We start from the raw sequence: 27460 nt of genomic DNA on the forward strand, positions 1-27460 counted from the left end.
GTAACATATTAATAAAACAGGACTTCAAAGTGCTTTTAAAAGAGAAAAAAATCCCCATTCTACACAGTAGTAAAGAGGCACAAGGAGTAAGGCTTGAAATTATGTCTTCAGACACAGACGATCCTCTAGAAACCAAGATCTTAAACTCCAAATTCATCTCACTCTGTTTAAACGGTTAAAGGATTCCATTGTTCGGTAACTGTTAGTCCTGGATGTACACACTTGTTTATAATCCATAACATTCATTAAAAAAAAAAAAAAAGCAGCTCTGCAGCCCAATCAGCTCAGCTGTACTTCAGTAAAGATACTTCCCTTTTGAAAGGATGAAACAGTTTCATACGAAAGCTGATTAGTTAAAAACACAGTTAAGTTTAACCTTCGTAGTGACTTAGTAAATACAGGAAGCCTCATAGTGCAGTCTGTAAGGACTGTTTTGAACAGGCAAACGTGTATTTTCTGGCCAATTGTGACTTCAGCACCTGGCTAGATAAATGATCGACTGCCAGCCTCACCTATGTTTTCACTTCAGCAACCACTTAACACTAAAAAAGTATTGCTAAAGCATAAAATATTAAAGAAGTCATCAAAAACAACCAGTGATTTTAAAATTTTCAATAAAATTTGCTGGATATATAGCTTATTTTGAGTGTGGTCTTACTGTTCTCATCCAGGACAATTTAAAAAGGAAGGTTAGCTTTTTAAAATACAAATCTTGTCAGGCTGGGTGCTGAGAAAGGCCTGCTACCATCCACTGCAGGAAATAAAATACATAACATAAGTACTGTTACTTTGCAAGCTGTTTAATTATTTTAGGAGTAACAGATCTTCTGTTTCCTCATAGAAAGTCACAGCATTCATGTTCCTTTCAGGAAAGAAGCATTCACCTCTTCCAGACCATGAAGTATTCTTCCTTCAGGTACCATCTTTGTGCACATTTATAGTGCTTTTCCACAGACAGCTTCTAAACAGAGTTTTCACATTGTGCTTCATTTTGACAGACTATCCTCTCAAAGATGGCTGCAGGATCCCTTTTTCAACAAGATGAGATTTCAGGGTTTTATACACATTTAGTTGTTGCTCTGGCTGAAGGACCAACAGCTGCTTCAGTAGTTTGCTGGGATTTGGACCTCTGTCAATGAAAAGTTTTTCTGATGAGCAGCAGCTCTAAAGAAGCTTTTAGATAGCCTTCCATTTTCCCCCTGCTGCACAAGCAATGCCTTCCCGTTTTTTGGGGGGATACTAAAGTATGGATATTTTCTGCTCTAACCATCCCCTCAGGATGCATGGCCAAGCATCACTGGGAAAGCACTCTCCTTAGCCGAATACGAACAAAAAGAGAAAAGCATTGCTTGTATGTTCTGTCAAATGGGGATATTAAGAAGGTTTATGACAAAGAAGATTGGCTGATTTATTCTTTCTTACTGTATTCACATTCTTCATCAAAAGGTCTTTTTTAGTTTAATATCCATTGCTAGATAAGCTGTATACTACCAACTAAAAGGAAAATGGTCCAAGTCAGGAAAGAAACCCACCAAATAAACTATACTCCTCTAAATGACAGGAACACATCAGCCCCATTTTCAGCCACTTATTTACAGTGTACTTTTACAATGGACCAAACATGAGGCAAAGAATCTGTAACTTAGTTATCTCATGATTATTTACTCAAATGTATTTACAAAACTAAGGGCATGTATGAGTTTGGCTACCTCCAGTCCCTTACCTTGGTTATCCTTTCCCTGGGAACTAAAACGATTTCAATACAATTGTCATTCCCACAATTTCTTCTTGAAAGCTGGTGTGAGATGATGAGCAATGTTTTTAATAAGTCATCTACTCTTTTTACCCACAGTAAAAAGATAGCCTCTCCAACAGAAAACCTCAAGTCCAGCCACTGAGAAATACTGAAGCTTGTGGGAAAAACTGCATCCTCAATATAGAGGCTCTTCAGGAAGCAAAAAACAGTAAGCAGATGTTACAGCAAACAACCCTCCTGCCAGAACCCCATCCTGATACCACCCTATCAGTAAATTCCAGCAGAACTTGTACAAGGCTGCAACACAAAAACTTGTTGGTACTTGGGTTACACACGTCACTGTTAACACCCTGGGCATAGCTTGAACATTACACTAATCTTACACGTGCACACAAATGTGCATTCTTAATGGTTCTGTATTTGAAGTCATTGCATAGAACAGATTTAGGAACAAACTCTGCTATTATAATGGTGCAGAACACAACTCAGACTGCAACACAGCAGTACTGCTCCTATCCAAGTGTATGTATTTTGATTTTCAAAAATTCAATACCTTATGAAACTGGTGATGTAGACGTGAACAAAAGTGGCCATCAAATACTGACAATCAAAGCGATCCATTATGCCACCGTGCCCAGGGATTGTGTCTGCAAAATCCTTTTGGGTGTGAAGGACAGGGAGAAAAAAAATCATGTTAACTGATTCAGATGAAACACACTCATCAAGCGTCACTTCACAGCAGTGTTTTAAGGCCATAATTAAGCTATGGTTTTACTGCATTGAGCATAAAGTTAGAAAGAGCCTCCTTGCTAAAGAAGTTTTTAACTGCAAAGGTTTGTCAAGGGATGAGACAAAAAAAAAAAAAAAAAAGGAAGCAAGATGTAGCATTCAAGTCTACACATACTTGATTCCATTTTGAGGCAACCATCTCAAGCTAATGGTTGTCGTTTCTTGCCTCTTCAGGGTCTGATTTTCCTCTTTAAGGCTTTTCTTGCACTGTCTACTGGCAGCTGGTACTGAAGCACTTACTTCCAAGGAGTATCTACTTGCTTCCAGCCAAGTGGTAACTTGAGAACTCTTTCCACTGTCTCCCACTGGCTTCACAAGTTGTGCGGCCCATTCACCTGCTAGTTTTGTCACTGGCTTCTTGGTAACGTTAATTAAAAGCCGTGATGCGCACAAGCAATACAAATACATTGAACAGCATCACAAAGCCTTGTCATTAATAAATCACTTGTATGAAAAATAATAATAATACTTGGATGAAAACAATAGTCAGTACACCAGCTTTGTGTTACCCGACCTTGTCTGTACAACGGCTTTATTATTAGTCAAGTGCCCTCACACACCCTTGGTGTCATTCATGCTCACTTCTGGACCTTTGTCAGGTGAGCTGGCTGCCAGCAATAGATACAAGCCCTGTGCTTGTGCTGCTCCAGCAGGCATGGACTGCATGCACGTGCCGCCTTTAATAACAACCACACAATATCCCTGTCCCTATGATGGCCCTTTGGCTGCAGTGTGTTGTACTGAAACTGCTGCTTTTCAGAAGTATCATTTTCCCCCAAAAAAGCCCTTCTTCACACCAGTGTTCCCTTGCTGCTGTGGCTAACAGACATGACAGAGCGCAAGGCTGTAGCCAGCGAACTGCTGGACAAGCTGCTTGGACCAACGTAAGGAAAAGGATCGAGTACAAACACATGTATGGGAGTTCAGCACAAACAGAGGTTTATTTGTATGCTTCTGTGCAAAGCACATGCCAAAACCAGTGGACACAGGGAACAAGAGCAACAAGCAACAAGTTAAGAATTACAGCAGTCCTACCAAGACATAAAGGAGGTCAGGAGAAAATTTGGGGCTGCCCTCTTCCCATACTCCAGCTGCACTTAATGCCAGCCAGGGACACTACTGCCACAAGCGACAGCACACACCTTGCAATAAACAGAGGTTAGCACATCACATCATTTGCCAGTACACGTTCTTGTACAAGGCAGCGCTGCATTGGCAAAAGCAGCCTGACACTCATGCCCAGGTGAGCCTGACACGTCAGCATCTGCATACAGCACAGACTCTGTTGGTAAAACACAGCCAGCCATAATTTGAAGGGCAAACTGCTGTCAGCAGTTATCTACAGGTTGCTACACGTGTCAAGTGTAATTATCTCACATCTTGTTCATCCCAATCACTTTAGCAGCATGACTGAGAAGAGTAATTATCAACCGCAATGCAAAAATAAAATAAAAAAGAAACGGGAACAATATACCTATATCTGATAAAACAAAGTGCTGCTACTGATGCTAAAAAACAGCTCAAAGATCTTCCTAGAAAGACTAGGTACTGCACTCAATAAATGAAACAAACAAACAAACAAAAACAACCAACAGAACAAGCACTCTCATTCAAAGAGACAACCAAAACACAGCCAGCTTACAGAAGTGATGACGCACCTTGATTTTGAAAGCTCTTTTAAATCCACTGGCGAAGAATCCTCCAAATGGCCCAATTAGGGATGCAAATGTTGACAGGGCAATGCTGTGCATCTGGAATGGGTACATATTCACCGTTTCCTACGTGAAAAATAATAAGCAAGATATTTCATTATGTTTCATTCTAGGCATGTTTCAGCTCAAGTATTTGACAATTGGGCTGGTACAGAGTAAATTTCCACAAAGCTTCACCCTTTCCTAATACAAAATAATACTTTTCAGCCAAGCCCTTAGTTAATCATAAGGAATGTTATCTTCCCCAGCCTAATCTTCCCCAACTCTGCTTTTCCAGCTCCATTTCCTATAAAGAAAGGAGCTTTCCACTAATCCAACGATGTTTCTGAAGACCAGGTGACCCAGTGCTCCCCAGGCACTGGTCACTGTCATGCCATTCAACTGTCACAGTTGCTCCTTTCAAGTGCTCTCACGAGACAGACAGGAATTTTGCTCAAGTCTGCAATACTAGCACCGTGCGTACGTAGGGCAATAATGGGAGATAAAAGTTTAACCTCTGTTAATGTTTTTGTTTTACATTTAACTATCTATTGTCCCCCTCATTCCGTCCACAGACTTGAAATTTCTTTTGATCTATTACAGTTTTTAGGGATAAGAGACTTAATTATCAGGAAGGAGAACAGGTACTCATTGCCAAAGATGATAATCAAGGTAAGCATTTATTTTATTTTATTTTATTTTGCAATTTCGTTTTGGGCCCTTTCAAGTCAATGGCACAGGCTGCAACCTTGAGCACACCTCACCTGGCAATTCTCAATATACACCGCCTGGAGCTGAAAATCCCTGAACCTTACATTTCCAATCTGCATTACAAGCAACACTGACTACCTTCTGGAATGATTTTGACTTCCTGTAAGTATTGCTAAAACCAATTCTGTTCTCAAAAGGCCTCTTACAGATTAGCAATACTACTCGCAAAGTGCAGACTTGCATCTACTTTAGGGGCTAATTGACATCTCCCTACCAGACTATCGCAGAGCTAACTGTTCCCTTCTCCTCCCTTACCAAAATGTATAATGAAACTGAATCACAGAATCGTCTAGGTTGGAAGAGACCTCCAAGATCACCGAGTCCAACCTCTGACCTAACACTAACAAGTCCTTCACTAAACCATATCACTAAGCTCTAAATCTAAACGTTAAATTTAAAGACCTCCAGGGATGGTGACTCAACCACTTCCCTGGGCAGCCCATTCCAATGCCTAACAACCCTTTCAGTAAAGAAATTCCTCCTAATATCCAACCTAAACCTCCCCTGGTGCAACTTTAGCCCATTCCCCCTCATCCTGTCACCAGGCACATCGGAGAATAGACCAATCCCTACCTCACTACAGCCTCCTTTAAGGTACCTATAGAGAGCAATAAGGTTGTCCCTGAGCCTCCTCTTCTCCAGGCTAAACAACCCCAGCTCCCTCAGCCGCTCCTCATAAGACTTGTTCTCCAGACCCCTCACCAGCTTCATTGCCCTTCTCTGGACTCTCTACAGCACCTCCATGTCCTTCTTGTAGTGAGGGGCCCAAAACTGAACACAGTACTCGAGGTGTGGCCTCACCAGAGCCGAGTACAGGGGGACAATCACTTCCCTAGACCTGCTGGCCACACTGCTTCTTATACAAGCCAGGATGCTGTTGGCCTTCTTGGCCACCTGAGCACACTGCTGGCTCATATTCAGCTGACTATCTACCAATACTCCCAGGTCCTTCTCTGCCAGGCAGCTTTCCAACCACTCATCTCCCAGCCCGTAGCTCTGCTTGGGGTTGTTGTGCCCCAAGTGCAGGACCCGGCACTTGGCCTTGTTGAACTTCATACAGTTGGCCTCAGCCCATCGGTCCAGCCTATCCAGATCCTCCTGCAGAGCCTTCCTACCCTCGAGCAGATCGACACATGCACCTGGACAGAATGAGACTTCTCTCAATCCAGACTACACACTGACTTTATGCAAAAACAAACAAACAAACGAAAACTTTTTACATTTGCCATCAACGCCACAGTTCCTGAAGCAATGGTATACTCATTCAGCATGAATATATCAGAACTCCTTCCAGATGCAGTCTTGCCTTTTTTTAAGTACCACCTGCAGCCATTAATTATTTGCAGTCCTCAGTTTTTGCAGACAGCAGCAATAATTTCCCGTTTCTGCCTTCCTGTTACCTGTGAACTTTTCTCACTACGTGTTCTACCCATGTAAAAGTAAGCAAAACCCAGTGTCTTGCTCAGCACTGTCTACTTGCTCTCTGTGCTGAGGCAGCAGAGCAGGGGAGTGATGCAGAAGGCATGTGCCAGCCGTTCCTGTTCTGTGTTCATCGCAGTCACCTCCTCTTTGCCTTCAAGGAAAGATAAATGTGCATGGGGGGTGTGCATCTGTGCACATGTGTGGGCATGCACATGTGTCTGTATAGATGTATATATATGCTGCTAAGTGTGTGCATGTGGGTGTATGTGTGTGTATGGGCATGGGTGTGCATCTGTGCATGTATTTGCATAAGTATATATACGTGAGGTGAGTGTATTTATATCTGGGGGATGCATGTGTATGTATGTGCACACGTTTATGCACATGGATAGGCATCTGGTTGTGCGTGGTAGATCTGTATATGTCTGGATGGGTGGAGCTGCATGTGGGGGTCTGTGGGTGTATAGATGCATGTGTCTGTATAGAAGTGTGTGCCCCTCCATGTGGGGATATCTGTCTGTGAGTGGGTGAGGAGGTGGCTGTGTGTGTACATAGAAATAACTATATAATGAATCATTTATTTGTATAGGTGACAAATTTTTATATATGTAGATATGAAAAACAGTCCGCATGCATTTCTATCGGGTCTGTACCTGTGAGAGTCCCCCCCATGCATGTGACTCAGGCAGCAGTGCTTTCCCCAGCAGGAGGAGTGATGGTTCAGATCCTGTCAGGTGAAGATTCAATGTGTCTCTTGCCAGAACGTGCAGGCTGCATGCACAGAAAAGGGTTGGCGACTCCGTTACAAGCACAAGTCCTATCCTAACTGCAGCTGCACACTCACTGCAAATGGAATCAAGTTCTACTAATGCAAGTACTCAACCTTACTGCTAACTCAGGCCTTTGCCAATTTTCCACAAGATCCTAACAGCTTACCTGAGTGACATGCAGTACAGTGAACAGCATCGTCCACTTTCTGCACAAATACTGGCAATGAGGACACAGAGATGTTTCCTCGTGTGGCTTCAGCAATGCCTTTCCCTGATGACCTCCTCCCCATGCGAGCAAGAGAAGCTCACAGTGTCAATTCAGTTCTTATCCCTCAAGACCTACCCACGTTCATGTACTTTTCTAAAAAGTTTTTATAAAAATTTTCAAGCTGGGAATTATAATTCTGATTTTAATTAAAACCTTGATTTTTTTTTCTTACCCATCCCAACACAGACCGAAGCAATAGTGGCACCGAATACTTCTTCATCTGGAAGAGCTCCAAAGGTTCACACTCTGTCACAAATCTATTTATTTCACTCTTATATTCCACTGGGCAGACAAAGTACTGATGCTGAGCCAAGAAATAGGAAAACTGGAAAGCAGAAGAACAACTCGTCAAATATGCATTAGTCGATACAGTCAAAAATCATACTGTAATTGAAGGCTTTATTATCTTGGAGTAAATGGAGTAAATGTTAATGGAGTAAAATCAGCCCTCTTTTTAGGTTGGAGAATGCCTCAACAAGGGAGGCAGATGCCGACCTTCAATGCCCTTAGCAACCATTTCCCATCTTGTTTTTCTTTTCCTATCTCTCAGGCTCGTATCTAGTGCATATTTCTGCACTGTAATATTCCCAAGCGTTAACTACTCATTATTTCTTTAGAGTTCACTTCTCCATTCAGTCTTGAACTACTGGTACTGCAGAGTTGTGCACCTACAAGTTCCACTGATCTTGTTGATAGGTTACATATAAAAGCAATTATTTTATGTTGCTGCTTTCTTCTATGCATACCATTGGCGTAAAGCACCCGTCTAAACCCATGGGCATTCTGTCAGGAGAAATGACATTATGTGTTAGGATGCAAGGCAACAGCCTCAAGTTGCACTGGAGAGGTTTAAATTGGACATTAGGAAGAATTTCTTCACAGAGAGGGTGGTCAAGCCCTGGAATGGGCTGCCCAAGGAAGTGGTGGGGTCCCCATCCCTGGGGATATTTCAGAGCTGTATGGATGTGGTACTAGGGAAGAAGGCTTAGTGATGGGATCCAGTAGGTGAGGTTGGATGTGATGATCTTGAAGGTCTTCTCCAACCTGAATGATTCTATTTACTGAGCTATTCCATATGAACCTATGCAAGAAAAGTTGTGTTGTTACTTACAATAAATCCAAATACAACTGTGGAGATGCCACCTCCAATGAACCCTTCCCAGGTCTTTTTGGGAGACAGCTAGGCACAAGAGAGAGAGCGAGCTGCATCAATTGCATCACTGAACTTCTTTTTTTAAAAAAAACACCTGGACCTTGCTTGCAATAAGCTCCTACTTGTGAGCATGTGCAAGTGTCAAACACTGAATGTCACTGGCTGCAATCTCTGAGCACTGTAGATGGAAAAGCAGAGCCAGCAGCTGTCCCGGGGCAGTCAGGGAATGTGCCAAGGTTGGACAGTCCTTGGGAGATGCTTGCTCCCTACTTAAGATGGGCAAAAAAACACAGCATCTAAATGCAAGCATAGAGAGACCAGCATAGCAAGCTGTTTTCTTCATCAAATTCCATCAGGCTTCCTATTTGGGAGCAGTTTATTATCAAATCCAACCAAATACACCAAAGTTAACATTGCAAGGACATGAAAATAAAAATTCGTATCTTTCCATAGGGTCTTGCAAATACTACCAAAATTGGAAGATTACTGCTTAAGCCCTTCTCAATGCTACGTTAATGAGACCAGATGAGGAACAGGTATACATTACATAAAGCCTTATTTCAAGCAACAGTTTTTGAAGAAGTATGCAGTTTAACCTGCATGTGCAATCCAAAAATAAAGCAGCAACAGTTAACAATGTAACAGACTGCAACTTTATCATACTACATTGATATTACATTCACAGTAATCCCACTTTGCACTTAAAAATCCCTAGAAACCAGATAAATGATGTTTTCTAGCAAATGTCTAACATGCAGTACAGCTGAAACTACTGACCTCTATAAACATAATTTTGAACAAGTATCAAAAATGCTGTGAACTGTAAGAACCTGTTACTGAGTCAAGTACATACCTTAATTAATGGAGTTCTGCCAAAGAAGAATCCAAAGATGTAAGCGGCAATATCATTGCAGATCACACTTGAAATGGGCACCAGAAACCTAGAGAAAGATGCACAGAAAGTTTCAGAAGGGGGAGGGGGTAGAAGGTTCCTGAACCTAAAGAGAGAACAGAAATAACTTTTAATCGACACAGCAGCATTTTTGGTTGGGAATTTTTATCTAATATTTAGAAACAATTATGTTTCATTATATGTTCACCTAGTTCCCCCATAAGCAACATATTGAGCTATACTGATGTTCGTGTTCAGCCAATACAGACTGGTAGAGATCCACGGTAGTTCAATTTATAATTTCATTTTAGCACAAGCTTAAAATGTCAACAGGTTGGCTTTTTCTATCAGACTTGAAGACTAGTACCACTTAAAAAGAAATCAACAGAAATAAACATGTTAATGTTACTGGTAACATCAAAGCAAGCAAATCCCTTATAAAGTTCAATGATACCTACATTTAAAAAAAGAAAAAATATTTTCCTTTTCTTGCTCTTGTCAGTTTGCAGCAGCCTGTGTTAGCTTTTTAAGTGGTCTCTGCATGTAAACATCATCTGAATTTGCTACTAAAACGTGTTAACCTCTTTTTCCCTTTTCAAAGCAGAAATGTATTAATAAGATTGGAGTCAGATTCTGTGACCATCTGCCAAATTGTCTGGTGCAATAGTAGCAGAAATGCTAATAAGAAATAGGCAGGTAGCTCAAAAACTAGGTTCAGTGTTTTACATACGTGCAAGTTCAGCATGAAAAGAATTTGTTCATACAAACTCTGTCAAAGGCTTTTTTTTTCTTTTTAACTGTGAGCATGTCTTTTCTGTAATGATCTTCCTTGTCGAGAAAAGAACAAGGAACACATGCAGTATTATGTCCTTTGAAGTACACACTACCTTCCATGTTCTTCTTTCTGTCTCAACTCGCAATTTACACTCTCCCTAAAGAGGTGTAGGGTGCAAAAACATGACATCTCGTTAAGGGAGAAGTTTTAAAGTCATCAAGTTTAACTGCATCATCAGAATTTAATACGTAGTGGGAAGTGAGGCATTAGGACAACCAAACAACAGTCAAGATTTACATTCTGGAGGATTTTATTTTTTTTTTTTAGGTCAACTGACTTTACCTGTACATACAAAATTAAGAAAAACACTTCTCCCTTTCTCAATATACATCTTGGTCTTGGAGACTACCATTAGTTAGCAAGAAAGGGTAGTCTTTGCTATCATTTCACCTGAATTTCATACGGACAAGACGTGGTTTAAGACCACCGATACCTGCCACTTCACTTGCTGGAACTATTCTGCTTGCTCGCTAAAAACAGAAGAGAACACATTTCGAGTTACTTTTAAAAATCCCCAGTGTGTTGTTTTTAACCTCTGAGGATTTCATGTCCTTGAAACCTTCTGGAAAGAAGGTCTCAAGCTGGACTCCTGAAACCAGATTTGATCTTCCAAATTAAATGGTCCCATTTCAGTAGGACTGTGGAATCTGAAGCTCCCAAGCAGCTGAAAAGGAACTGCTGCATGTTCCTGTCTTCACCAAATGCCATGGGAGATAGTTGACCATACTTGGGATTAACCCTGATCCTTGCACATAAATGAAGCAGTCGTTTGAAACTACCATACTTGTGGCTGCCTATCAAGCTTAAGGGGTTTCTGCCCACTGCCCTGTACCCTTTACGTCACTGCTCCCACCACCTCCGACTCCCCCTCCAACTAAGCATGGATGCTCCTTACTCGGTGCAGCTTCAACTGCTCTCATGGTTATTCCCTAACTAGATCTGCTATGTAACAGAGCCAACCTTTCAATGCAATAGAGTTACAAATTAGTTTGTTACTTTTCCCTTACCAGATCATGCCTTCAAAGAGATTTTGGATGACTAGATGAGATTGAGTTACAGTGATCAGCAAAGTGACATGAGTCCATGCGAACTGTTAACAATGCAACAACACAACAGTTAGTGAAAACACTGATCAGTACACCTCCATCAATACTGGCACGTCAGCTAGAGGAGCCCTGAGAAGCTCACAAGTAGACCAGCTCTAGCGGTAAGGCAAGAGATGCATGCATACAGTACATCACAAGTTAGCTGGCTTTCAGAAGCAAGGACCGAAACTTTAAAAGGTTTCCCCATCACTTTCCTTTACCTGGAATTTTTGAATGTGCAGTTTAACATCCAATTTAGTGAGACTTATACCTTCAGCATGAAAGCAGCAAAGAAACATAAGCAATGTGATATTCTGCGTACACATACATAAAAGACAAGTTAGAACTGTAACAATAAAATGGCAATGAAGAACTCATGAAAGAGTCATGTTACACAGATGTGGATATCATGATAGAATACCAGTCCTCTTAGGAAAGATGGAATTTCTCAGGATTAGTGAAAACTAAGTGTTAATTTTTATGGGCATGGCCATTTCAACTGTCAATTTCACCAACACTACTCTGTGTACCTAGTGTTTATTCTGTAGCAGCAGTATGCAGTAAAGTGGTTTCCAAACAGTCTACTATTAAAGCTTCTACATTACATATTGCTTTCCAAACACTCACAGATCAAGACCTGGTCATTTTTCCAGGCAACACTGAACTCAAGCACACAATGGCTGTGCTAGTTAATACTCAGGATGTCCTACTTCTTTAAATTTCCTTATCAGGTGTGTTTTCCTATGGCAGCCAGCATCTACTTGCAGTTAAGAAACCTGAAGAGTCTGAAAGCAGGTGCAAGAACTGACTCAAGCTTCCTGAAAATATTACCTGCTAGTTAACTAAAGCATCTCTGCAGCAAAACATGTATTAATCATACAGTGGAATTGGAAAACCAAGTCAAACCAAATGGCTACTCCTCTTCAGTCCAAACTGTCCGTCCCCTGTTCCCCCCTCAAAAAAAGGTTCCCTCTGTTCTACTGAAATTCTTCTGTAGTCACACCTTAATGCTTTCTGGACAATCACAATGTTAAATGACTGACTACATTTGTTCGCCCTCCCTTTTCCGGGGAGGGCCGGGGGGGGAGGCAAGGAGGGGAAGGAAGAGAGGGATATCGGGGAAAATAAATATAATTACCTTGTGCCAATTCAAAGATACGTGCTTTGCTGATTACAAAAGCAAAACCACCTCCCCCAAAAAAGCTGCATCTCCCCCCAGTGAAGCAACTTCTCCCACAAATAGGGTAAATCCTTTCTGAGTATAACTTTTGTTATTTTTTAATGCTATACTGCTCAGCTAAGTTCTAGTCCAAAATGAGGGACCCGCAGTGGTAAAGTGTCACCTAAGGCCCTGTAGAAACAAAGGGGTTAACTGTAGCCACTGACCTTTAAGTAATCTTTAAGGTTGCGCAACACCCTGACCACTCAAGTTCTTTAAAGACAAGTCATACTGCATTACTGTTTTACTGTTGCTTCTGATCATTCCTATTTTTAATCAAATTTGGGAGTCAGAAACACTGGTTTCTTACAGGACAAGAATGATCTATTGGGGCACAGCACAGGGCCAGAACCACTGTTAAGTGTCACAGAATCCATCTCCTGTGCAGGTGTTCAGGTCAGGTTTCCTTCCTAGCACTGCAACAGAGCCTCTACAAAGAGGTGCTCGAGACACCAGAACCATGTCCCACCCCGTGCCGAATGTGTCTGGCTTCCAACCTGCATGGAAGGTGCACGCACTCAGCGGGAGCCTCTCCCTTGTCCACCTGCCACTACAGGAGCAGTGTCACAGTGTGTACAGGGCCTCGCAAATCGCAGCTCTTATACAGTGAGAGACTGCTTTGTGAGACGATAAGAAGCCCCAAGGTATAGGTAGAGACACCCAACAGCCCAACATCACTTGGTTGCACACCCCCACCTTCCAAGGTATTTTATGAACATAAGGACATGACCCTTTCTAGTGATATATGTACACAACTGACCAGGGCAAAGCGGGTAATACACACCATGTAAAACTGCAGACGGTAGTGTTTCTTCACTAAGCTCAAAACAAACATGCAGAAGCCTGTAAAACAAAGCAAGCGTAGTTTGTACTACTGAATGTGTAATTACACTGAACCACCATACACCAATAATTCTCTTCCCTTGAAGCAGTCTCCAACCTGCCTGTTTGGAGCACCTACTTCTGTTTGGTAACCACAGGTAGAGAATTCTTCTCATTAGAGCAGAAGATTTAATTGACATCAGTAGGAAGCATCCATTTCATTACTTACAAGGTCACATCATGGACATCAATTTTAGCGGACGAGACCATCGCCTTTAAAAGGTCCCCAAAGCCAGGCCAACAAACTTGATTTGAATGACAAACAGGAAATAACCTGAAGGTGAACACCAGCTCACCACCCCTACCCCAGAGAGGCACACAGCTGCAGGCAACAGCACCTTGAGGCATGGGTGCTAGAGAGAGCAGATTCCAGGAAGACGTATTGCCCCTCAGCTCGGGGGGCATGCGGGGTCCCGGCCTTCCCTACGACAGCGCCCTGCAGGAGAGAGACTGGTGGCCACCCGCAGGACCCCTGGCCTCCCACTGGGTACGTGGCTGCTGCCTGCTCTCCCCCTCCTTGTCCTTTCAGCAGCCATGAGCATTAGTTGTGTTAGGTCCCTCGGGGAGAAGCTGGCTGGAAAAGGTCAGGTCTTGTCTTGCAAGGCTGGTTGCTAGTTTGTGATCTAAGCATGGAGTAGAATTTTTGTCTGGTTTACAAAGCAGTAGCAGTAGACAATGTTCTTTATGAAGATCAGGTTTCTTCATCTATTTTACAAATACTTGCAGTGTGGCAGTTTCCCCATCTCTTAGGTCAACCTGAGTCTTCAGCTGATTACTTTTAAGGCTAAAGTAACATTAATACTGCGTTCCTGAAAGCAGCATGGACTGCATTTACTTGTTCACAGAGACAGGAAGGAGGCTGTTAAAGAACTGTTTCCCTGGACTGGGAGGAAAATTTATCCATGAGGCAAGCAAAAGAGTATCTCACAGACAAAATAAAGTCTGAGGCCTTTTGAATAAGCACTTTACAATATAATCGCACACCTTATTGCTGAAGCCCTGGCAGAACACTTACACAATAAAGCATTAACCCATCACAGTAATGACACATATAAGCCGTTTCCACAAACTGACAAAATACTCTTGATACATTCAGGTACTGAACCCAAATACTTCTGCCATCAAAATTAATTCACGTTGACTCTTAACGAGTACTATTAGCTCAACCTTCCAACAATCATCAACTGTTTTTTAGACTACTACCTTCTTCTAGGTGAATGCAAAATTTATACTCATATTTTGATGATAAAAGTGTAAATTTCCTCCAACAGCACCAGAAAAAGAGTAACAGAGTAGAAAAAGCTAAGAAGCTTTTTCTTAAAAACATAGCAAAACAAACAAGCACAGAAACAAATGCAGCACACTGTTCTTCCATTTCTGCCATTTCCTTCACTTACCTGCCAGATAGAGTGCAAAAGATATAAACCTGTGGTAACGAATTAGGAACTGAAGCTGTTCTCTTCTCTGAACAAATGTACCAAAGTAATCAGCCACAGTTTCCCCGTAAAAAAAGTAGTTGACACACAGCAAAAAGTACCTGAAACAGACAAGAGGCAGCTGTTACTTTAACAAGGTAATACACAGTTGTGTCATTCATTAAAAACAAACAAACAAACAAACAAAAAAATCTCCCCCCCACCTGACACACAAAAAGAAAACTCGAAAAGTGGAAAGTGGAAAAGGTTCACAATGGAAACAAAATGCAAGTACAATTCCAGTCTTTCACTTTTAGCAAGCTTTTTTGTTTATTTCTTCTACAGCAACCACACTAGAAAAACAGATGTTGCAGAAATCCTTTCATACAGAACTACTTGTGCTCCACACTTGGGCAAGTCCTTTTGAGATATTCTCAAAGTACAGAACAAGTATCTTGCATCGTCTATAATTGGAAAAGCAATTGGGTATATTCTTTTCCTGTGTTATAAAAATGATTTCTGCCACAGAGAAGGGGAGAGGAGAATTACTTGAGGAACAAAACTTCTGAGTTCATGGGACAGTTTTCACCTGCAGTGAACTTGGGGATCAGAATCCAACATGACATTTGTCATCTGGCCTGAAGATTCTCGCCTTAAAGCATTATAGCTGCATCTTCTACTCCACCCTGCTGTGCCCTTCACCTTTTGGCTTTCTTCCCCAAACAATAATCTTATGGGGTTAAATTCTATCAACAAACTACTAATGCAGCCATTCTACAACTTTTTCAAAGCTAACTGGAGGGAGTACATCCAAACCCCCAGTTTGACAGAGGTGAAACGTCACCTTCAGATATCTCTTTTTGAAAGATTTTTCAAGAGAAGAAAGGTTCTTTTCAGTCATGACAGCTAGCATGCAAATAATTCTGTTACAAGTTTTAATATGACTCCAGTTACTTAGCTTGCTAGAGGAAAGCCATGAAAGGATCCTCAAACGCCAAGGCAGCACTCCAAAAAAAAACTGATAAATAGGAAATCCAAAACCTGAATGAGATGCACCCTGCCAGGCATTGCACTCTTCAGCTTTTTATCGAAGTCAGCCAGAGAAACTAAAAACTTGTGATTCAAGATGTGCTGGATCTCTGCATGTGTTTATGAAAATCAGTACTCATTTTCTCCCCCTCATTGATGTTCAATCTAACTGCAAGGCTTCACATCTCTAACTACGCCTGACAGTTGAAGTTCCGATTAATAACGAGATTCTCCTACCTCACTGAAATGGCCTAATATGTAGTCTCAGCACCAAAATATTCAACTGAACAGAACTTTGATTTTAACTAGCGTGGCAACAGAAAAGTTTATTTTGAGCTCCATGTATGCAGGTGACTGTGGTTAAATGCCAAAGCAGACAAAGCGGTACAGTGCACATCCTCTAAGAATTTTGGCAGGACCGCAGTCATTCATACCTGATTCTGCTGCAGCGATAGATCCAGAAGCCACAGAATAATACAGACGATAGACAAGTCCTGCTGATAACCCAGGACTGAGCAAAGAGAATCAACTAGCTTGTACAGAGAGCTGACAGAACAAATTGATATTTCACAGTAAAATTGCTTCTAAAAGTGAAGAAGCAATGTGACAAGAGGCAGGGAGTACCTTGGATCACTTCAATTAATTGAACAAACAAACAGAAAAATAAAATAGGTTAGGTCTGAACAATCATGTCCTCAAGAACCTTAGAGACACCACGTGCCCAATATCTTCCCATAACGCTCCCTCTGATCAAAAGCCTTCATCTCTCCTCCCAGAACTCAGAAGTAGAGATCATTTCCCCGGCCCTACAGAGCCCTGCATAAGCAGGGCATTGTCACAACTATCTGGGATTTGCCAGTAACATTAATTATATCTTCTGGCTATCAAAAGATCCCTCGACACCTCTTTATTTATTCACTCCTGTGATTGCGATTAAATGCAAAACGAATGAGGATTTACAACTTGTACATGATGATTTTAGTTACTTATGCGTGAAAAGGAACACTTCAAAGTACCTATTCGGTTATTTTCTTACACGAAGGTAAATGCAAAAAAAAGCCAAAGCTGTTCAGATAATACCGATCATGTGATTATTTGGCTATGCACATTTTTAGGTAGCTTTCAGATGCTCAGTTCTGACTTCAAGTATACACGCATGCACACAGTTAGAGAAATCCTGTAGTAGAAACCGATGTCAAGTTTTCCATGTGCACACAATCTACAAAGCTATCCTTGCACCACGACAGGATACAAAGAACGGAAAGACTTAAATTTCAAATCTCTGCTTATTGATGGTCTTGTTTGCTACTCACCAGCTGAGGGATCTAAACCATGGTAAATCATAGGAGTGATAGACTCTGTAACCTATAGTAATGATCTCATGGAAACACTTCACTTGGATGCTCAAGACCTAAAATGAAAAGAAAAAAGCTATGTAGATACACTATAGTTGTTTCTTGAAGGCTGTGCGGAGTACTGCAACCTGCATTAAGGGGAAAAAATTATTCTGAATTCAAATTCCATACAGAAAGGAGGCAGCTTCCAAGCAAGAACACAGGAAAGTACAGTTGTTGAGAAAAGGCACACTGGGCTAGCTGCAAGAAATCCCTCCAGAAATAAGGGAAAGCTCCTGACTTTTCCTCACCAAAGCACTTTGGCAGCAGGAAGTAAAAATCGTTTCCTGTAAAGAGCAGGCTCTCCTACTACTTTTGGTTACATTTTATTTTTCAATTTAAGCAAAATTTTCAAAGTCCAGTGGAAAAAAAAATGGATTCTGCAACACAACTTGGACAGCCAGGTCTTCCATTTGCAAGAGCCTCATTAAGGGTAAGTATGTGCTGCTAATTAGCACTGACGAGAAGAGGCACTGCTCACCTAGCGCAGGTCCAAACGTCACACCCTGCACAGCCTCCATATTGTTTGTCATCTCACCAGTGTTGTGCTTGTCTGTGCAAGTCTGTAAGTGTGTCCTGTGAGCTGATGGGCTCTGAAGGTCTCGACCAGTTCGCCTAAGCCGTAGTCACCAAGGAGATCACCTTGCCCCAATACCACATATTTCCAAACATGGGTCAGCAGTAATCCTGTGCAGAGGTTGGAGGATGAACCTACCCACACCAACCATGCACGTCATCACACCAGGCTTTGCAGGATTTCTCTTAGCACATGCACTCATGAACACATTTCACCTTGCTCAACACGTAACCACAGCCTATAGGGTATTACACCACCTTAGCGAGTTAACTTTGACGTCTGTCCATCTCATGCTCTCTCTTCTGATTTGTCTACATTATAAACCCAAATGCTACACACAACAGCAACAGTAAAGGATTGCGCCTTAAAGTGGAAAAGGACATTTGGGGATGAAGGCATGGAAACTTGTGCTTGTTACCTCCAGACAAATGTAAAGTATGTTCCCAACCTCTGAGACAAGTCTTACGGCTTCTCTTCCCATCTTAGCTGGACTTCCCTGCCCACAAGTCTCCAAACATTTTCCATCCCAGTATTAAGATTTGGTTTTGGCACAACAAAAGTTATGACAATTTAAGTTATGTGATTCCAGTGAAATAAAATCATTCACGAGCAGAACTGTTTTATTCCTCCATTCCTTTTTACATGGCAACAAATGTCAAATTGAGAAACAGTTGACTATATTAGAGAACCATCCTGAGTTTTGTTTTATAGTCAAAAGGAAGAGTTCTATATTAATTCTATACTAGCTTTTTGGTTCATCTCCCGGCAGCTTTGCCCATGACTGCAATCTTGGAGCATACTATGAATACACCAAATTGAATTGCAAATTGATTAGTTCCTTTGTGCTCCAGTTCTCATTCTGGAAGTGTTATACTAAAAAAAGGATGTGAAAAAAATGCCTCTACAATGACCTACACTGTAATGAAGCTTTGTTTTGTTGTTTTTTCATACACTCAAAGACATCGTCCACCAATGAAACTGTGAATTACAAGCTTGTTGTGTCATTCTTCTGACAACAGGAAATACAAACTAGACTCACTTAGACAGGGACTCTAATACAGGCCATAATACTGGTGAACAAGCATTCCAGTATCTCAAGACATTACTGTCCAAGAGTGTTTCAGAGTAGGCATGGAAAAAAAAAAAAAAAGATTTAGACTATTTTGCAAATTTAGTGAAAAATCAAAGCAGCTACTCACAAGCATTAATTTCAGTGTTTTAGACGCCACATCCCTGCTTGTTGCTTGTCATGACTGGAAAAAATAGTTAAACCATTACTCACTGAGAATACCAGCCATAAAAATGATGGAAAGAGGTAGTATGCAGTGTGTATGAATGTTATGATGATATTTGTTCAATTCATGACCTAGAAAAACATTTTATCTCTGCACCTTGGACAGGCACCTATCTCCATTCTATGGATAAACCCTAGAAAGCCCTGGAGAGAAGCAAGGAATTAACAGAGCATGAGTGAGGAAAGTCTTTTAGAGCCAGGCCCTGCCAGCAGACAAGAGCTGCCTGCTTTACTCAGCCTGAAAAATGGAACTCTCCTTCTGTGTATTTCAAACAAGTCTTAAAGAGGGTATGAGAAGGTAGTGGGAACGAGCCAAGCAAATGGATGAGATTAATCTCATAAGCTTCAATGTAAAGAACTGTTCAACTTGTTTGTTTAATTCCTACCTAATTTAAGTAGCTGAGAAGGCCTTCATCCACAAGGTCCAATTGAGAACTCTTCCAATTTTTCAAGAATACTTCTATTTATCGAATTAAGAGACAAAATGCTCTTTCTGTAATGTCTGCACTTGACTTCCACCTATTTCTTATGCATGACAAGGAGATGAAGTAACTCTTGCACAATAGAAGATTTTAAACAAACTTACCAGAAGCATCAGCATGAAAGATCCCATGTATATTATCAGAAAAAACACAGAAATCATAGCTAGAGTTAGAATTCCACGAATCCACCAGTTCTTCCACCTGTCAAGAAAAAAGAGAATAAAAAGTAACCAGTTAGAATTGAATATAATGACCACTTCCTTCCCTAACCAAAGACTCAAGTAGATGGGAATCAGCAGGAAGACCAGGCATCTTGCTTAATAAGACACATAGCAAGAAACACAGAACCAAGCAGCTGGCCACCTCACGAGGGGACACAATAAAGAAAGCCAAGTGAGCCATCTTTCCTCTTCCCTCATCCCTCTCCTCCCCACAAAATGCCTTCATTTGCCATCTAATGCATCAGCCCCTCCTTAAAGGTGCTGTGAAAATACATCATGATCCCCAGGGAGCATTTCACAGCAGGAGCCATGGGGAACCAGCCATGTAAAGGCTTACCCATGAAAGAAAGGCTGCCAGGAAAAAAGCATAGAAGTCTTTGAGGACTGGCAGACAAAACCAGGGGATTGCTGACTGCCTGTGTTAGCAAAGCCACTGTTTTGCCAGGTAAAGGAATATCTGTTGATCTTGTTATCTGTGGATACGTAGACTGAACCACCACAAATGTTTATCTAAACTGTAGCTAAACACTGTGGCAATTCATTTAGAAATACTCACATGGGCAATCTTCAGGTCCTATGCAAAAAAAAAAATACACTAAACGGGCTGAAGCATAAACATATCAATCATGATATCAAATAAAAATTTAGCCTTTAATTTTCATGTAGATCAAACAAAAATTAAAACCTCAATACAATCAGTAATAATTTTAGTCAGCAGCTCTCAAATATGAGAGCTTGTTTGTTTTACTATACCTGGCAGACAAGCCTGACAAAGCCCTTCTGAGGATTTCTGGAGTGCTGTCTATTGATGGAGGAACATCCGGAACATCTAAATCATTTGTGAGATCCAAATCATCAAGTCTTTCAATCAAATCTGGTTCCTATGTCCACAAAAAAAAAAAAAAAGGCAAAACAAACTAAACGAACTCAACATGCAATAATATTAGTTATTTCATAAAACAGTATTTAGTCACAAGCTTATGTCTTATAAGGTGATGCAGGAATTATCAGTTCCTCAAGCCAAGACAACTATGATGTAGTACTCAAACTGTAAATACTGCAGTAACGCTGTATTGACATGTAAATATGACATGTAAATACTGTATTGACATGTCTTCTAAGGCCAGTATTCAGATGCTGTAACATGACCTGCCATGTGCAAGGGCACTTCACACCCTCAGCACTCTTTCTACCCACCTACATAAGCATAAGGATCTATGTTCTCAGCAATACCACAAGTGACATAAAATATGGGTTTAACAAAAATCCCCAACTCTCTAACATACTCCCTCACCTTCATTTCAACTCATCTTCTATGGAAGAAGGTCAAGGCTCTTCTGGTCGTGTTGCATGAAGAAACTAAATGGAGTACCTGACAAAACAGTCCCATTCCAGAGCAAGAAGAGGTTGCTGTGACAGTCTCATATATGTCTATGTGGGGGACTTGATCCCTCCAGCTTGAAAATACATGATCCAAGAACAAACTATAAAGTGACCAGATATGCTATGGACACAGTATTATTCAGAATAATCTCTTGGTATGACCCCAGCATGACGTTGTTTCTTCACCATTCACTCATGACCACTCAGGAAAACACCTAGACTGAACTTTCAGCATAGCAAAGAGCAAAATAGGCAGTCTAGTGTACAAATTCTCACCAACAGTGAGAGTGAACTGGCAACATTTTTTTTCTCCCCTCAGTAGAATTTACTAAACGTGCTAATTTACTTCATCCTTATGTGACCAAATGCTTAACTCTAAGCAGTTGGAAGGCTGCTCAGCCGTGGCACAGCAGGGAGCAGCAGAGCTGTCTCTGGCTCTGCATCTGGCTTTGGCAAGGGCTGGGCTTCCTCATGACCTCCTGGGCTTGCCTCAACTCCTCACCATCCCAAACAGCCTCCAGCCCAACCTACATACCCAGCTTCATCAGCTCCTAACGGCTCTGGGGACCATGAAGCAACTTGGCTGACCAGGGATCTTCTTCTGGAGCTTAGGCAGAAAAAGAAAGTGTACAGCTGCTGGAAGCAGGGTCAGGCAACATGGAAGGAATACAGGGATGCTGTTCGTGTTTGTAGGGAGAAAATTTGTGCGGCCAAAGCCCAATTGGAAGTGAAGCTGGCCAGGTCTGTGGGAGACAATAAAAAGTGACCTTTTAAATATGTGAATAGAAAAAGGAGGACCAGAGAAAACATAGGTCCGCTACTTGATGGGGAAGGTCACTTCACAGACAAGGACTTAGGCAAAGCAGAGACGTTTAATGCCTTCTTTGCCTCCGTCTTCAACGCTGACGATGTGCTTCAGGACCCTGGGTGCCCTAAGCTGGGGGACCATGACCGTGGGAATGATAAATGCCCAACCGACCCTGAATGTATGTGGGATTTGCCGCTCCACCTGGATCCATACAAGTCTATGGGTCCGGATGGGATTCATCCCAGGGTGCTTAGAGAGCTGGCTGACATCATTGTGGGATGTCTCCCCAGGGATGTAGTCACGGCACCAAGCCTGTCGGAGTTCAAGAAGTGTTTGGACTGTGCACTTAGTCATACGATCTGAATTTTTGGGTAGACCTGGATGGAGCCAGAAGTTGGATTCAATGATCCTTATGGGTCCCTTCCAACTCGGGATATTCTGTGATTCTATGAACTGTACTCGAAACCTTTTCCACCAGTGCTGTACTGCGGTTTCTAACTCTTTCTCTCTTTCCAGCCTCCTGATCCCAGATCCCTGTGGGCTGTTTTCTTTGCTTGTTTATCCTCAACCTATTTCCACAAACAGGTCAGCTTTTGTTTCCAACTTGTCCTTAATACTATTATTTTCTTCCCAAGTTTTGAATATTTTTGGCATTTTGGAAGAGAGCAAACATACCTCCAACCCCACATTAAAACACCACAAAACTAATAAGGTCTACAGTCCAAGCCATTGCAGGGTTACTCTCTTTATAGCCTTCAGCCTTTCCTCTTAATCTGCTGGCCTTTGGGAAGCTGGGCTTGAACGTAATCACAGCCTCAACAGCTGACGACCTCTGGGAGTGACCTACACCAAAAAGACAAGGCCTGCCAACCCCCAGCGTCCATGACCAAGGCTGTGTCCCAAAGTTTGCCCAGCAGCAGGCTGAACCAGGAGAGGTTTGGGTCGGGGGCCTGGTGGGCTCAGGGGCCTGGCCCACAGCTGGGTGGTGGCAGGAGCTGGCCAGGGTGCTGCAGGCGTGGCCCCGGCCTACCTGGCAAGCCCAGCACCCGGACGTGGCCTGTAATTAATGGGCATCAGTGTACTGCAAGTGTGGCCCAGGCCTCAGGGAGGCTGTCGAAAATGCAAGTAACCAAACAGGGATTCATGTGCTTGTAGCCTTAGTATTCAGATGTTTTCTTCCAGTGCTGTAGTACTATTCCTTAGGAAATCAACTACAGACATTATGAGAAAAAAAAGAAAAAAAAGAAAAAAAAAAGCCACAGGCCTTTTGCAAAGTCACATTCCAACCACTACAATCTGCACCTGAGTACAAAAAGCTATTTGTACAGAGCTAGAGGACACTACTTGACTGCAGATAATGGGCAGTAATCCTGGCCCTAAGATCACGACTTAGAGTCTTTAATATTAATCCTTGCTTGTGCATAGCAGAGGTGTTCTCTCCGTTAATCATGGAGAACTAAGGAAAACCCCAAGTCTTTTGATGCATGTCAGGCTTTCAGTATTGCTGCACATGGTTCCATACTCCATTGCTGTTTAAACAGTCAAAATACATATGCTTAGTTTTATTCCTCTGACATGTAATACAATTTTCACTTATGCTCCTAATGAGAACCAATTTTTTAGATTTCTCAATTCTAGCACCTCAGTTGTGGTATTTCTCAGAGCACCCGAACCCCTTAAAGAAGGAGTCTTCCTGTGTTCACCTGAGATGTATTTCACAGTAGTTTGCTGCTGCTACAAGGACTTGGGCTGATGCAGACTTCAAGCTTTATATGGCTGCATCTGTTTGCCATTTTTTTAGCTTTCATTTGCTAAAACAACTAGTGGGGGATAAACCATGAACTGTATCTTAGACTTACCTCTGCACCTTACCTCAACAATGACCCTGAGCACTTGATTTTCCATTTCATGCTATAATAGCCACAAACATTTCCTGAATAAGGCTTTTAATTTGCCAAGTCAGAGGCCAAAGAGGAAGCTGTTGACTAAAAGCTAACTAATTGTCATCTCTAGCATAAAAAGTCCTGTAATAACCCCATCACTGGTGGACAAGCTCTTATTATTTGTTTTCTTAGTTATATGATCGATTATAAACATTTCAGTTTACAGCCAGGAATAACAACAATCACTGCAGCAGTAAATGCTAACGTAATCACTACAAAAGCCCTCACAAAGGAAAAAAAAAATCTACATCAGTCTTGCAATTTCAGTTTGACCTTGTAGATGCAGTTTTGGAGCTCAGTATAAAACCCAGCACCTCTTCCTTCCATTCACTAGGTCTGGGATTAGGCCAAGCAGAACACACTGTAACAGCCTCTATGTGTGAGGGATGACAGATGAAAAGCTATGGTTTTCATGCTGTGGGTACCCATTTGCACATTTTGCCAGGGTTAAGCAAAACCAGCCCAAGTTGCACTCTGTTAATGACTAAGACACCTTACGCTTCTCTTCATTTGAAGGCTCATGCTCCTTCCAAAGAACCCATCTGATCAGCTTAAAAAGGACAAGACCAACAAGGCTGAGATGATGCAGGCCTGATGAGTACAGGGAAGAAGGCAAACCTGACAGTTCCTTGGTCGCTACCACAAGCTCAGCACATAACAAACACATGTAACTGACACTACAATCCTCATCGGTTTCCAGAATTCGTCAGCTACCCCAAAATGAAGGTGTGTTTAGTTGTAGGGGTTTGTTTTGACGTCATGTTCCTAAAAAAAAGGCAAGCCTTCCATCCTTAAGCTAATTTGGCTAAATAATTTTACAAATAGTTGGCCTTAAAAAGGAGGGCCTCAAACAGTCAGGAGACTGTGCCTCCCCAGCAGGAGGTCTGACCAGGAATTAAGCTTCCACATGGATTTCTGCTTGCTTTCCAGCACCTACAAAAATACAGCCATGTGTCATGCATAAAAACCCCAGATCTGTCAGCATATCATCCTCTAAAAGAACATATTTTAATTGCCATTCCATACCACACATTCTTCACTGCAATTATCACGTGCTGAGCAAACCATGCACAAAAATTGTTCTTGTTACTAAGGCATTTGCAATATTCTGTTAGTACTGGATTTTTTCCAGGACACAGTAACAAACTCACAGGTAGACTGCTAATACGTTTTCCTCAGACAATACACCATCACCTATGTTAAGAGGAAATCAAGACAGACATTTTCCAACAACTTACGTGGGGGGAAAAAATGTTAAAGCAAAATAATTTAGTTATTGTTATTTTACCAGTATAAGGGTTATTTTAGTTTTCTTCTCCAGCAGTCTCTACCTCACGTGTTACACTGAAGTCAATAGTTCAGTGAGAGCACCTTGGAGCATATTTAATGAGATGTACCTTGATACCTTCCTCTGAAATCAGGCTATCAAAGTATCAGAAGATCCTGAATGACAAAACCTTGTTTTCCAAGCTGTTAAAAAATGTACCACCACCACCCCCCCAAAAAAAAAAAAAAAAACACAAAAAAAAACAGCTTCAGAATTGTTCACATGTAATCACAGACTTAAACCTTCACATCCTTTTCTACCTACAGCAGTTCTCATTCACCACCACTTCCACAAAGTTACAGTTTTGGAAATATTCAGCCCTTTGGTTATCTGTGAAAGTAACATAGGTAAATTTTTCTGGTTCTTCCAACACTGCCAAACAAACTGAAGTTATTTGTGACAGACTCTAATGTTCCACTCTAACCAACACTGCCATCAGGATTTTCATGCAACTCCAAGTATTTTAACAGCAAATTGTGTCTCTGGGCAGCAGAGTACTCATGAAGGTATGTTGACATTGTTAGTAAAAGCATGCCAGGCACGCGGCAGCAAATAGGACAGGAAAGACCTCGAGATCTCTCCTGCACACTGTAGCACAACACAAAGCAACAACAAACTCATGAAATCGCCAAGATCCACAGGGCAAAAGCAGGCCAACAGGAATTCTGCAGCCATCAGCTTGGCAGGGTTGTGAGCAGCTGAGGACACAGCCATGTGGAGCCTGGGACATCAGGAAGAAGCTTCACAAAGGGCACACCATGTTCATACAAAACCAAAGAAGTTTACTTAAATTCACGAGGAAATGAGCATCTCTGGACCTAGTAAGCATAACAAGAACAGTATCAGCTTACTGAAAACAGCAACTAAAAGTCCAAGAGATAAAAAACCTCCCGACATACTCAGAGTTCTTGGAGCTCTTGCGCAAACACAAAGCACTTCTCTACCTTGGCAAACAAGGTGCTTTCAAGCATGTCCCTTTTACCTATCTGGAATACTGAATGAATCGGCTCAGCAACAGTTGCATAAGTACTGAGCAGTTTCCATGCGGAAGGAGACATCGAAGTTTTCTGCTCTGTTTTAAGTGTGGGAAAGGGTCATGTTTCTCAGCTGTGATGTAGGAACCAGTGGAAATGGACTGCATCGCAGCTATCCTGAGCAGCTGCAGAGGAAGGTGCGAGTTTTGGGCCCAAACATGCAATTGCAATGCAAAACCAGTGATCTGCACACAGCCAAAGGAAAACTCACTATTCACATGTCGGAAAGAAGTGAGAGGCAGAACAGACAGAAAAGCATCTATGGATATGTATAGTGAGGCATCTGTGAGTCCTGATGTCCAAATACTTCCCATCAGATCCCCTACTGTACACTTTACCCAAGTCCTCTTATTTAAAAGAGACCCAAAGTGCGACCTATAGAATACTCAGCACAGAAAGCTGGCTTATCTTTCCAGCCGGCCAAGGGCACTACAGACAGCTTAATACAGAAAATAAATCCTCACTGTCACCCGCGAGCCATGCTGCAGCCCCGAGGCCGTGGCCGTGGCAGCTCTGTGCAACATCTCGAGCAGACACCCAGAGGGTGCCGGACCGACACACCAAGGAGCCTCCTGGCCTGGAAGGGGCTGTCCGTGTCCAACAGCACTGGCAGTGCCTTCAGCAAGTACACATTTGGGAGCGATTGCGTTGGTGTTTAACAAGTATTCTTGCTTCCGATACAGCAGCAGAGCCCTTTTTTGGGGGCTGGCTCTGGAATGGCCGAGGCACGGCTTCTGCCGAGGTGGCCGAGCAGCGCCAGGGCCCTGAGGGACACACCACCCACAACACCCGGCTGCTGCCTGCGCTCCCCCCCGCCCCGGCGGCCGTTACCATGGCACGGGCCGGCCCCAACGGCCCCGCCGCGCCCTCACCTGGTCGCTGCCTTCCTCCTTCTCCTCCTCCTCCTCCTTGCCGTCCTCTTCGGGGGCCGCCCGCCACCGCCGCCGCCGGGCCGCCATGTCGGGGAGCGGGGGAGCCCGGCGCGGGGACCCCGTCCAGCACCGTTCGCGTCCCGCTGCC

The 27460-nt window shown here is 42.3% G+C and overlaps 1 protein-coding gene across 1 annotated transcript; it reads right to left on the reverse strand.

Annotated features, from left to right (window-relative positions):
- Positions 1–784: 784 nt before the first annotated feature.
- CDS1 (CDP-diacylglycerol synthase 1) lies at positions 785–27460 on the reverse strand. The gene is made up of 13 exons (XM_035539492.2): positions 27313–27460; positions 20699–20826; positions 19829–19925; positions 17291–17388; positions 14931–15070; positions 13436–13494; positions 11355–11437; positions 9474–9561; positions 8579–8647; positions 7640–7792; positions 4204–4323; positions 2310–2413; positions 785–1129 (listed from the first exon to the last, which is right to left on the reverse strand). The coding sequence occupies exons 1-13, from the start codon at positions 27397–27399 to the stop codon at positions 1000–1002; spliced, it is 1356 nt and encodes a 451-aa protein (XP_035395385.1). The 5' UTR covers positions 27400–27460; the 3' UTR covers positions 785–999.

This window comes from Cygnus atratus, chromosome 4 (assembly GCF_013377495.2).
Source record: "Cygnus atratus isolate AKBS03 ecotype Queensland, Australia chromosome 4, CAtr_DNAZoo_HiC_assembly, whole genome shotgun sequence".
In the NCBI taxonomy this organism is placed as follows: Eukaryota; Metazoa; Chordata; class Aves; order Anseriformes; family Anatidae; genus Cygnus; species Cygnus atratus.